We start from the raw sequence: 9,107 nt of genomic DNA, 5'->3' as shown, positions 1-9,107 counted from the left end.
TGGGGGTCAGCCCCCTCAGGTGAGGTGAGGACAGACCCCACAGCTGGCCCGGAGCAGGGGGACAGCCGCCCCAAGCACCCTGACCCACACACCATGAGCTCGCAGGGGCTCCACACCCCTTGTCGGGATGGACCCCCCAGGAACTGTCCCCCCTCCCCAACTGTAGTTTCCCCCCCCCGAAGAATCCGACTAGCTCAGAGATAAGGGGCTGTGAGGGGAGGAATACCAGGAGAGGGAAAAATATTCAAAAGAGGCTCTTACCCCAGGAGAAGTTGGTACAGCTCTCTTTATTCTGTGGTGTCCATGTGAGAGCGGGGCAAAAGAGGAAGAACAGGAAATCTCAGGGGTCTGTATAGGTTTTGGACAGGGTGGGCTTTCCTGGCTCTCCACCAATCCCCCGTCCAGGGGTTATCTTGATCAGAGTCACAGGGTCCCGGGGAAGAGGGGCACAGGGTGCCCATGAGCTCACTGTAACACCCAACTAAGTATTTTTGGCTAAATACCCGTAAGACAGAAGCCAGAGCCCACAAAGCAATGGAGTGGGGGCACGAAAGCTGGGCCAGGGGAAGGCAGGGCAATAGGTACCCCCAAGGCAGCTAAAGGAGGTTCACACAGCCCTACATCAGCCCCCCAAAGAGCAGAGGGTTCTTTATTTACACAGCAGCTTCTTCTGATTACAGCACCAGGCTGGGGGTACACAAAGGCAGCACCCTCCCTCCCCTCTCTGCCTCTGTGGGTGCAGGAGGGCTCAGCACCCAAAGTGAGACCCCCTTCCCATCTCCCAAAGCAGCCTCTCTTCCTACTCCTGCATCCTGGCCCTGGCACACCCAAGCCAAGCAGCCAAGCCCGGACCCTGGGGTGCCTTTCTGGGTCATGAGTCTGCGACAACAACACCCCACAGGGTGGGGACAGCCCCAAGCCAGGGCACCATTGCTCAGTCCATCTTGGTGGGCTCCTTCTTACGCAGCCTGGTCTCCCGCACAATCTTGGCCAGGGATAGGAGAATCGGAACAGCCATGGGCAGGAAGAGCGGGATGTAGATGGCAAATTTCTGGTCGTCAGGGAAGTAGAGGAGATGGAGGAGAGATGGGTCAAAGAAGGCCCTCTCCGAGGAGGTGACAGCCTCCTTGCTGGCCTGGAAAGCTGCGAGCAGGTGGCCCAGGGACAGCTCGGTCACAGCGCTCTGGACCGAGGCCACTGCCCGGTACACCTGTGTGGGCACAACACCAAGGGTCAGTCCCTGGCCAGGGAGGGCAGCAGGGACACTCAGCCCTCTCTGCTCCCCCCCTCAGGGTGCCCCAGCCCTACCTCAGAGGCAACATCATCCTTGATGACGATGTTCCCTATCTTGTCCAGGAGCTGGGCCAGCGAGGTCAGGGTGGTGGACACAGTGGCGATGTTCTCCACGGTGTGGGCCCACAGCAGGTGGTCCAGCTCCCAGTCAGCCAGCCCCTCATTCCCTGGGCTTTCCAGCAGGAATTCAGGGGGCACCTCTTCCCAAGACAGCCCAAAGAGTAACCTGGGAGTAGAAGGGATGATCCCAGCCCACATCAGAAACCTTCATTTCCATGAGCTCCTTGCTCTTCTTCCCTGTTGTGTTTAGTCCCAATCATGCCAAATTGTCTCCTGGAAGTGTGGCATGATAAGCCAAGCCTCCTACTTGAGGAGACGAGAGATGTGCCAGCATCCCTGGCCACAGAGCAGTGATGGCTAGTAGCCAGTACCTCGAAGGCCACAAAGAGCCACCCTCAGCCTCCCAGAGCCCACAGAGGGAGGAGTGAACAAGCTGTTGGGGTACAGCCTGTTCTGACCCCGCTGATTTCCACAGAGGCCTGGGGAGGGAAGAGCACATCCTCACCGGAGCTGGGCCAGGAAAACCTCCATCACTCGTGCCATGTCCACATCCACATGCAGAGGGAGGGAGGCTTGGGGGGAAGCAGGGGCTTCCACGTTGTAAACCTGCAGGAATGCGTGTTAATGAGGCATAGCCAGGGCCTCAGGGCCAACAGGTGGGAATGGGGAGCCACCACCTTGTCCCAGCACTGCCAGCGCCCCCATGGTTCCCATACCATGATGCCACCCCAGCGAGGGCTGTGGAAGGCGTTGGTGCTCACTGGGGCTCCATCCTTGTCCTGAATGTACAGAGGGGAGTGGGAGCGCTCTGGCACATACAGCAGGAAGTTCAGCACGGGATAGAGTGAGGCAGCACTGGAGCCTGCAGTAGGACAGAGTCACAGAACTCTTGTGGCTGGCAGGAACAGCAAGAGCAGCCCACAGCCCAGCTCCTCCTTCACAGCCAGGCCAGCAGCTCTCACATGGGCTGGGGGGAAAAGGAGCCACAGTCCCATGAGACAGATCCCAGTGAGCCACGAGCACAGTGCTCACCCAGACGGGCCTCCACGGGGTTGATGACGTGTGGGAGGCTGTGAGCACTCAGAAGGAAGCTGGAGGACTCCTTGTCATAGCGTGGTGTCACTCCTAGGACAGCGTAGTACAGGATCTGCAGGCACACAAGGGACACATTGCTGGCAAAGAAGAGCATCCCAGGGAGGTCAGGGCTGGGCTTTCCCTGCCATCTCTCCCAGACCTCACCTGTGAATCCACAGAAAAGTTGGCCACCAAGCTTAGTTTGTTCAGGACAGGCTTCACAAAGCGATTCACAGCCCCCTCGATGTCCCAGTCCACGGTGTGGGACTTGGGGTCAGGGTTCAGCAGGCTGAAGGTGATCTCATACCCTGCAAGGACCCGCAGCCTGTGAGCCACCAAGGCTGTGACAGAGCTCCCAAGAGCAGCAGGGCCTGTCCCCTCCTCCCTGGCCCACCCCAGTGTGAGGTGACACCAACAGAGCAATCGCAGCCCAACCCTGACCCAGAACAACAGCTACAGACCAAGGGATCTGTTAGCCCAGAAGACACCCGGGGTGCCACAAGCAGAGCAGGAATGGCACTTCCCCAGGAGCAGACGGCTTTCCCGAGGCCAGGGAACAGGGATGGAGAGCACATCCATACCCAGGCTGGATTTCAGGTTCCGCCGTGCGTCGGGGCTGAGCTGACCGTCGGGCACACGGTCCGAGAGGGCGGCGGCGATGGAGCTGGCCGTGAAGGACATCACCTGTGTCACCTCCCGCAGCCGGGCCTGCAGGGCAGCCAGGCTCCCCCCAGCCCTCACCAGGGCGCTGCGGTGCTTCCCCACGTACGCGTTGATGCCCTGGGGGTGGCACGGGGTGAGGGCTGGGAGCAGAGCCCTGAGAACAGCACAGTGCCACCTGTGCCACCTCCCAGGGGTGAAACATGCAAAGGCTGGCACCACAGGGTGCTGCTCCCTACCTGAGGCAGGAGAGAGGAGGTTTCAGGGACCACATACATGGTCAGAGAGCCCAAGGTGGTGTCCTGCAGCGGGTACAGAGCAGCATCAGCCTCTGAGGAAGATGGAAGTACTAGCAGGGGTGGGAATTTCACTCCAATCCCTGTCTCACTCTGACAGAAAGCAAAGTGCATTTTCTGCTCTGCCAGCCTCAGGAAAAGGAGCTTCCCAGCAATTCCCTGCTCCAGTACCTCGTGCAGTCGCCACAGCCAGTGCTGCCTCCTCCTGAGCCGTGGTGCTGCGATAGCGCATCTCATAGCGGGACGTGACGCTGGTTCTCACTGTGGGGCAAAAAACCCGAGTGAATCTGCTGATCTCAGGCCCCTCACAGGAGCCTGGTGCTCACAGGGACAAGGCACAACCCCAGGAGGACACACGGCACGAGGTCCTTTGGGTGCCAGTGGGATGAAGCACTATGGGATGTAGCATCACTGGTCCACACTGGTAGTGAGACAGCCCCACACCAGCCAGACACATCCCACCCTCTGAGGGCTGCATTGTCCCCATCCCCAGGCGGTGGAGCTGGTCTCTTCCCTGCAGCACCCTGGGACCTCGTTGTGCCAGTCCCTGCTCCCAGCACTGCCAGCTCAGGGTAGGGTGATGCTGCTGAATGGGGCTCGGGGTCCCGGGAGCTTTGGGTTGCCGGGGACTGAAGCCACGGGCAGGGACCCCCACGAAAGGATGCAGGCACTCATAAGGAACAGATGGGGCGCGGACAGACAAGGGGGTCTCTCACGGTTCACGGAAATCTCCATCTCCTGCACGTCCCTGAAGGGCAGCGGCCTCGGCAGGTCCCCGGGCACCGATCCCGGGCCGAAGACCACGGCCATGGGCACCACCAGCTGAACCTGCACAGGGACAGCGTCAGCCCGGGCTCCCGAGCCCCCAGAGCCGCCGCCCCCGGGCCCTCCCGCCGCTCACCGGCTGCTGGCCGAGCCCATCGATGTCCGCGTAGGGCAGAGCAGCACGGTAGGTCTCGGTCGTTTTCCACCACAGCGGCAGCCCCAGCACCACGGCGATGGTCGCGAAGGACAGGGCGGCGCGCCGGCCCCGCGCCCGCTCTGCGGGGACAGCGCTCAGCACCGGCCCAGCTCCTTGGGGAGCGGGGTCGGGGAGCCGGGAGACAGCGAACTAACACCGAGAGTCCACGCCCGCCAGTACCTGCCTCATCCGCCGCCATCGCCGCCGCCGCCGCCACCATCTTCACTTCCCGGCCCAGCCGGGGGGCGTGCCCTGCGCCAGCCCAGCCAATCAGAGCTCACAACACCTAAACCACCCAATGGGCGCGGCGTGCGCCGCGCGGCGGCACAGACGGGCGGGCAGCGGAACCAATCAGAGCACGCACCGGCCGTGAGGGGGCGAGCCCTGCCCTCACCGAGCCGCGGCGGCGCCTCCCGTGGGCACCGGGGCAGCGCCCGGTACCGGGACCGGGAGGACAGCAACCACCCCTGCCAAGCTCACGGAGCCTCACGATGCGTGTGGGCCGGCTGAGACCCAGCACAGCTCATTGCTTAAGTGAGCACAACAGCTGCCGGTGATGCCCGGAGCGGGAGTAGCGGGGAGGGGGGGGCACAAGAGTTCCGGGGTGCCCCGCGGCGAGGAAAGAGGCGGCACAGCGCTGTCTCTACCATTTATTCGTTGTTAGGCTATTTGGTACATGGAGTGCACACGGCAAACACAACACAGGCGCCCCAAGGGCGGCAGCGACCAGGACTGCAAAGCTACGGCAGGGCAGGGACACCCCCAGGCCTCCCCTCCTGCCCCCCACGCGGCCTGCCCTCCTCCCCTCACGGCCCGGCCGGAGCCCCCGGCCAAAGGGGCACCCGGGTGGCCCCCCCAGGGCCCGGCTGAGCCGGAGCCCTCATTCCACCCGCGGGCATCCCGCGGGGCGCTCCCCCCTTCCCTTCCCCTCCCCGCGTGGCGGTCCCCTGGGTGGCTGGGGTGGAAGCGGGGTGTGAGCGGTGGCGGGGAGGGGCCGGGGCGGGGGGCCGGGGCCGGTGGGGTGCCCGGCCGGGGCTCAGTACGCGTGGTTGGCCACGTAGAGGGACTGCCCGGCGGCCCCCGAGTTGTCCCCGCTGCCTTCGTACTTGCCCAGCGCTGCCAGCCCGTTCACCTGCGGAGGAAGGAAAGGTCAGTGGTCACACTGGGAACACAGCCTTCAGGGTCCCCCAACTCATGGGGACACCTGGGGAGCAGAGCCCACGGATATGGCCCTCAGCACCCTTCATTCCCCTATGGGAACACAGCTCTCAATGTCCCCCCACAGAGACAGAACTTTGTCCTTTCCATGGGGACCATGGTCCCTGTATTCCTTGTCCTACAGGGCACAGCCCTTGGTGTTTTCTCTCAGCATGTGGGACATAGTCCTCAGCCACCCCTCCTCCCATGGGCACACAGTCCTTGGTGTCCCCACCACCCCAGCCCGTGGCACTCCCCTCCCAGGAGGGCCACCCCCATCACCTCTGCACGCTTCACAAACTCCTCGGTGGCAGCATCAGCGTTGTCCTTCTGCCCACGCCAGGCGCTGAGCGCTGACGCCTGCAGCGCCCGCCCGTAGGAGAAGGTGAGGGCCCATGGCCGCACCAGCGGGCACGTGTTGATGGCATTGAGGTTGATGGAAGCCTCCTCCTCACTCTGACCACCAGACAGGAAGGTCACACCTGTGGAGAGCAGGGTTATGGCACGGGAGGGGACACAGGGTATCGCTCTCCTGGTCTCTGCCCCATGCCACAACTGGTACCTGGCACGGCTGGGGGCACAGTGCGGCGCAGAGCGGTGACAGTGGCCATGGCAATCTCCTCTGGGCTGTACTTGGTGGGGCAGGAGTGCCCAGGGGTCACCATGTTGGGCTTCAGCAGGGTCCCCTCCAGGTAGATGTGGTGGTCACTCAGTGCCTTGTAGACAGCTGCCAGCACCTGGGGAGGACAGGCAGCGTGGAGTCCCCTTGGCAGGGTATGGCACAGCACGGTGCCCGCCCTATTGCCACCCCACCACTCACCTTCTCCGTCACGTACTGGCACCGCTTGAGATCATGGTCACCATCAGGCAGGATCTCTGGCTCCACGATGGGCACAATGCCGTTCTGCAAAGAGCACAACAGCAGATGCCATCACAGTGATGTCCCTGGGCACCCCTCAGCCCCATGGCTACATGGGACAGACCTGCAGAGCAATGCTCAGCCTCGAGGCCCCCCTTGGTGGTGATGCCCAGCCCCATGGGGGGATGCCCAAGCTGGGAGGGTCAGTTCTGGGCCCTACAGGGTAATGTCCAGGTTTGTGAGGAGCAGGTAATAACGCCTGGCCCCACAGATTGACTGACCCCATGAGTGATGCCCGTGCCGCGGGGCAATGCCCCATGTCCACCCACGTGAGGTGTTACCCAACAAGGGTTACGTCCAGCCACTGGGGATGATCCCCAGGGATCATCAGCACTGCACAGGCGCAGTGCTGAGCCTCACAGATGAGGTGTGCCCACCTCTGTGGGGCAATACCTGCCCACACAAGTCAATACCCATCCTACAGTCACTGCCCACCCTGTGGGGCGATGGCAGCAGGCACGTACCTGCTGGCAGATGCTGGCGTAGCGGGCCAGGACGTTGGCGTTCTCCATGATGGCAAGCGAGGAGGGAGTGTGCTCGCTGATCTTCAGCACGCAGCGCCACTTGGCAAAGTCTGCCCCGTCCTTCTTGTACTGGGCACAGCGCTCCCACAGCCCATCCAGACCTGTGGGGCAGCACGTCAGCCCCACAGCCACAAATCCCATGGCCCCAAACCCTCCAGCCCCAAATCCCCTGGCTCCAAACCTCACAGCCCCTGCTACACCTACCCTGCGTGGTGGTCTCGCCATCGGTCCCAGCCAGAGGCACAACACCCTTGTCCACCTGTGGAATAAGAGGAGGGCATCGCTGAGCCTCACCAGCACCCCCAAGCACCCTCAGCACCCCACAAACCCACCAGGACACCCCCCATACCTTGATGCCCACAACGATTCCCTTGTCCTTGATCATCTGGACGAAGGGGGTGCCATCATCAGCCTTCTGGTACATGGTCTCGTGGAAGAAGATGACACCCCCGATGCATTTCTTCACGCGGCTGTCGGCGCTGAAGAGGATCTGGCGGTACAGCCGGCGATTCTCCTCCGTGTTTTCCACCCCAATCTGGTTCAGGCGCTTGGCCATGCTCCCTGCAGGCACCCAGCACCCTCATCAGCCTCCATCCGGCGTAGGGAAAAGGGGTGACGGGACAGATTTCCCCCCCCAAACTGACCTACGGACTCATCGGCTGCCAGGATGCCCTTCCCCGGGGCCACGATCCGCTGTGCGATGTCCGACAGCTCCTTCTTCTGCTCTGCCGTCAGCGCGGGGTGTTGGTGCGTCATGGTGGCGGTGGCTGCGAGCGGACGGGAACTGAGTCACGCACCAGCGGGGCGACACCCCGAAACCACACACAGCCCCTTCCCCGGGGAGCGGGGACCCCCACGGGGCTGCCAGCCCGGCCCCACCGGCCAGGGCACGTTGTATAAGCCTCGTGGCAGGGATCGTGGAGGATGCCGGGCAGCTCCCAGCCATTTTGCTGCCTGCCAGCCCGCCCCCAGCCCAGCCATCTTGAGGGAGCGCAGCTCCGCGGGGACCCGCGCAGGACACCAGGGGACCGGGATGGGGGTACCCCGGGCACGGGAACACCCAGCGAGGAATGGAAACAGCCCGGGGATGGGGGTGCGGGGGTGCGGAAATACTCCGGGAAAAGGGGAAAGAGAAACCCCAGGGAGGCACTACCTGAGTCTGGAGTTACCCGCACTTTGGGGTACCCCAGAGACGGAGATACTCCATAGTCTGGAATAATCCGCGGGGAGATTACGCGGGCGATGACGACAACACGGGGATGGGGATACCGGGGGAATGGAAATAACCCGGGAAAGGGGGAGGGAGCCGCCCCAGGGCGGCACAACCGAGGGATGGAGGCACCCAAAGTTTGGGGTACTCCAGGGATGGTGATAACCCGGGGCTGGCGCCGTCGCGGGGCCAGTGATGCCCCCCAGGAGCCGGGGCGCTCGATCCCCCGGCCGGCACCGTAGAAACTCAAACTCCGCCAGCGCAGGAAGAGTATCCTGGCTACCCTCAAATCCCCAGTACCCCCATGCCCGGGGGTCTCTCTGCCCTGGAGCCCCCCAGCGCGGAACGAGCCCCGGGATGCCGCACGGAGACACCCGGGAGGCTCGGCAGGGCTGCCGCCTCCCGCCGCCGGGACCCCCCGGCTGTCCCCCCAGCATCTCCTCCCGGTCTCCCGGCTCTCCCCGACCCCCGCTCCCCCGTACCGTGTAGCGCGGCGGCGGCGACGAGTACGGACTGCGGGCTGCGCGCTCCGGCCCCGCGGTAAATGTGGCTGCGGTGCCGCAGAGCTACGTGACCGGCGGGGCGGCACCGGGCAGGACCGGCCCCACGCCCCGCCCCGGCCCGCCCCCGCCCCCCGCCGGCTACGGGCCCCCCCCTGCCCCGCCGGGGTCGTGCCCCTCACTGGTGACAACCCCGCAGCCCTAAAGTGACAATGCCAGGCTGGGGAGCCCACTGTATCACCCCTTTGCAATGCTTTTCTGGGGATGGGGACCCCTCTGTGCCCTCCCCGCCACTGCCCAGGGACACGGCTGAGTCACCCCTTGTCATCAGAAGGCCCTCTGGTGCCAGGCACTCCACTGTGCCATCTCCAGTTGCTGCTGGAGACCCCTCTGTCCCACCACCCCTGATGGTT

General features: G+C 63.8%; 2 protein-coding genes across 4 annotated transcripts; both read right to left on the bottom strand.

The window, feature by feature from the left end:
- Positions 1-618: 618 nt before the first annotated feature.
- On the bottom strand, positions 619-4,670 carry PIGS (phosphatidylinositol glycan anchor biosynthesis class S). Of its 3 annotated transcripts, none has more exons than XM_072937244.1 (12): positions 4,525-4,670; positions 4,285-4,424; positions 4,100-4,211; positions 3,555-3,644; positions 3,327-3,436; positions 3,009-3,207; positions 2,593-2,735; positions 2,386-2,500; positions 2,070-2,215; positions 1,859-1,959; positions 1,309-1,519; positions 619-1,210 (listed from the first exon to the last, which is right to left on the bottom strand). In XM_072937244.1, exons 1-12 carry the CDS (start codon positions 4,562-4,564, stop codon positions 935-937), a joined length of 1,683 nt encoding a protein of 560 aa, XP_072793345.1. In that variant the 5' UTR covers positions 4,565-4,670; the 3' UTR covers positions 619-934. The 3 variants fall into 3 exon arrangements, with proteins under 3 accessions (XP_072793345.1, XP_030143715.4, XP_030143716.4); XM_030287855.4 differs by having other exon boundaries at positions 3,327-3,418; positions 4,525-4,669; XM_030287856.4 differs by lacking the exons at positions 4,285-4,424; positions 4,525-4,670 and having other exon boundaries at positions 3,327-3,476; positions 4,100-4,216.
- Positions 4,671-4,980: 310 nt separating this feature from the next.
- On the bottom strand, positions 4,981-8,811 carry ALDOC (aldolase, fructose-bisphosphate C). Its single transcript, XM_030287857.4, has 9 exons — positions 8,677-8,811; positions 7,629-7,751; positions 7,334-7,545; positions 7,189-7,243; positions 6,925-7,085; positions 6,362-6,445; positions 6,104-6,278; positions 5,824-6,023; positions 4,981-5,476 (listed from the first exon to the last, which is right to left on the bottom strand). The coding sequence occupies exons 2-9, from the start codon at positions 7,738-7,740 to the stop codon at positions 5,381-5,383; spliced, it is 1,095 nt and encodes a 364-aa protein (XP_030143717.1). The 5' UTR covers positions 7,741-7,751; positions 8,677-8,811; the 3' UTR covers positions 4,981-5,380.
- Positions 8,812-9,107: the final 296 nt, after the last annotated feature.

This window comes from Taeniopygia guttata, chromosome 19 (genome assembly GCF_048771995.1).
Source record: "Taeniopygia guttata chromosome 19, bTaeGut7.mat, whole genome shotgun sequence".
NCBI lineage: Eukaryota > Metazoa > Chordata > Aves > Passeriformes > Estrildidae > Taeniopygia > Taeniopygia guttata.
Note: the sequence above shows the minus strand (reverse complement) of the source record. Positions and strands in the feature narration are given on the sequence as shown.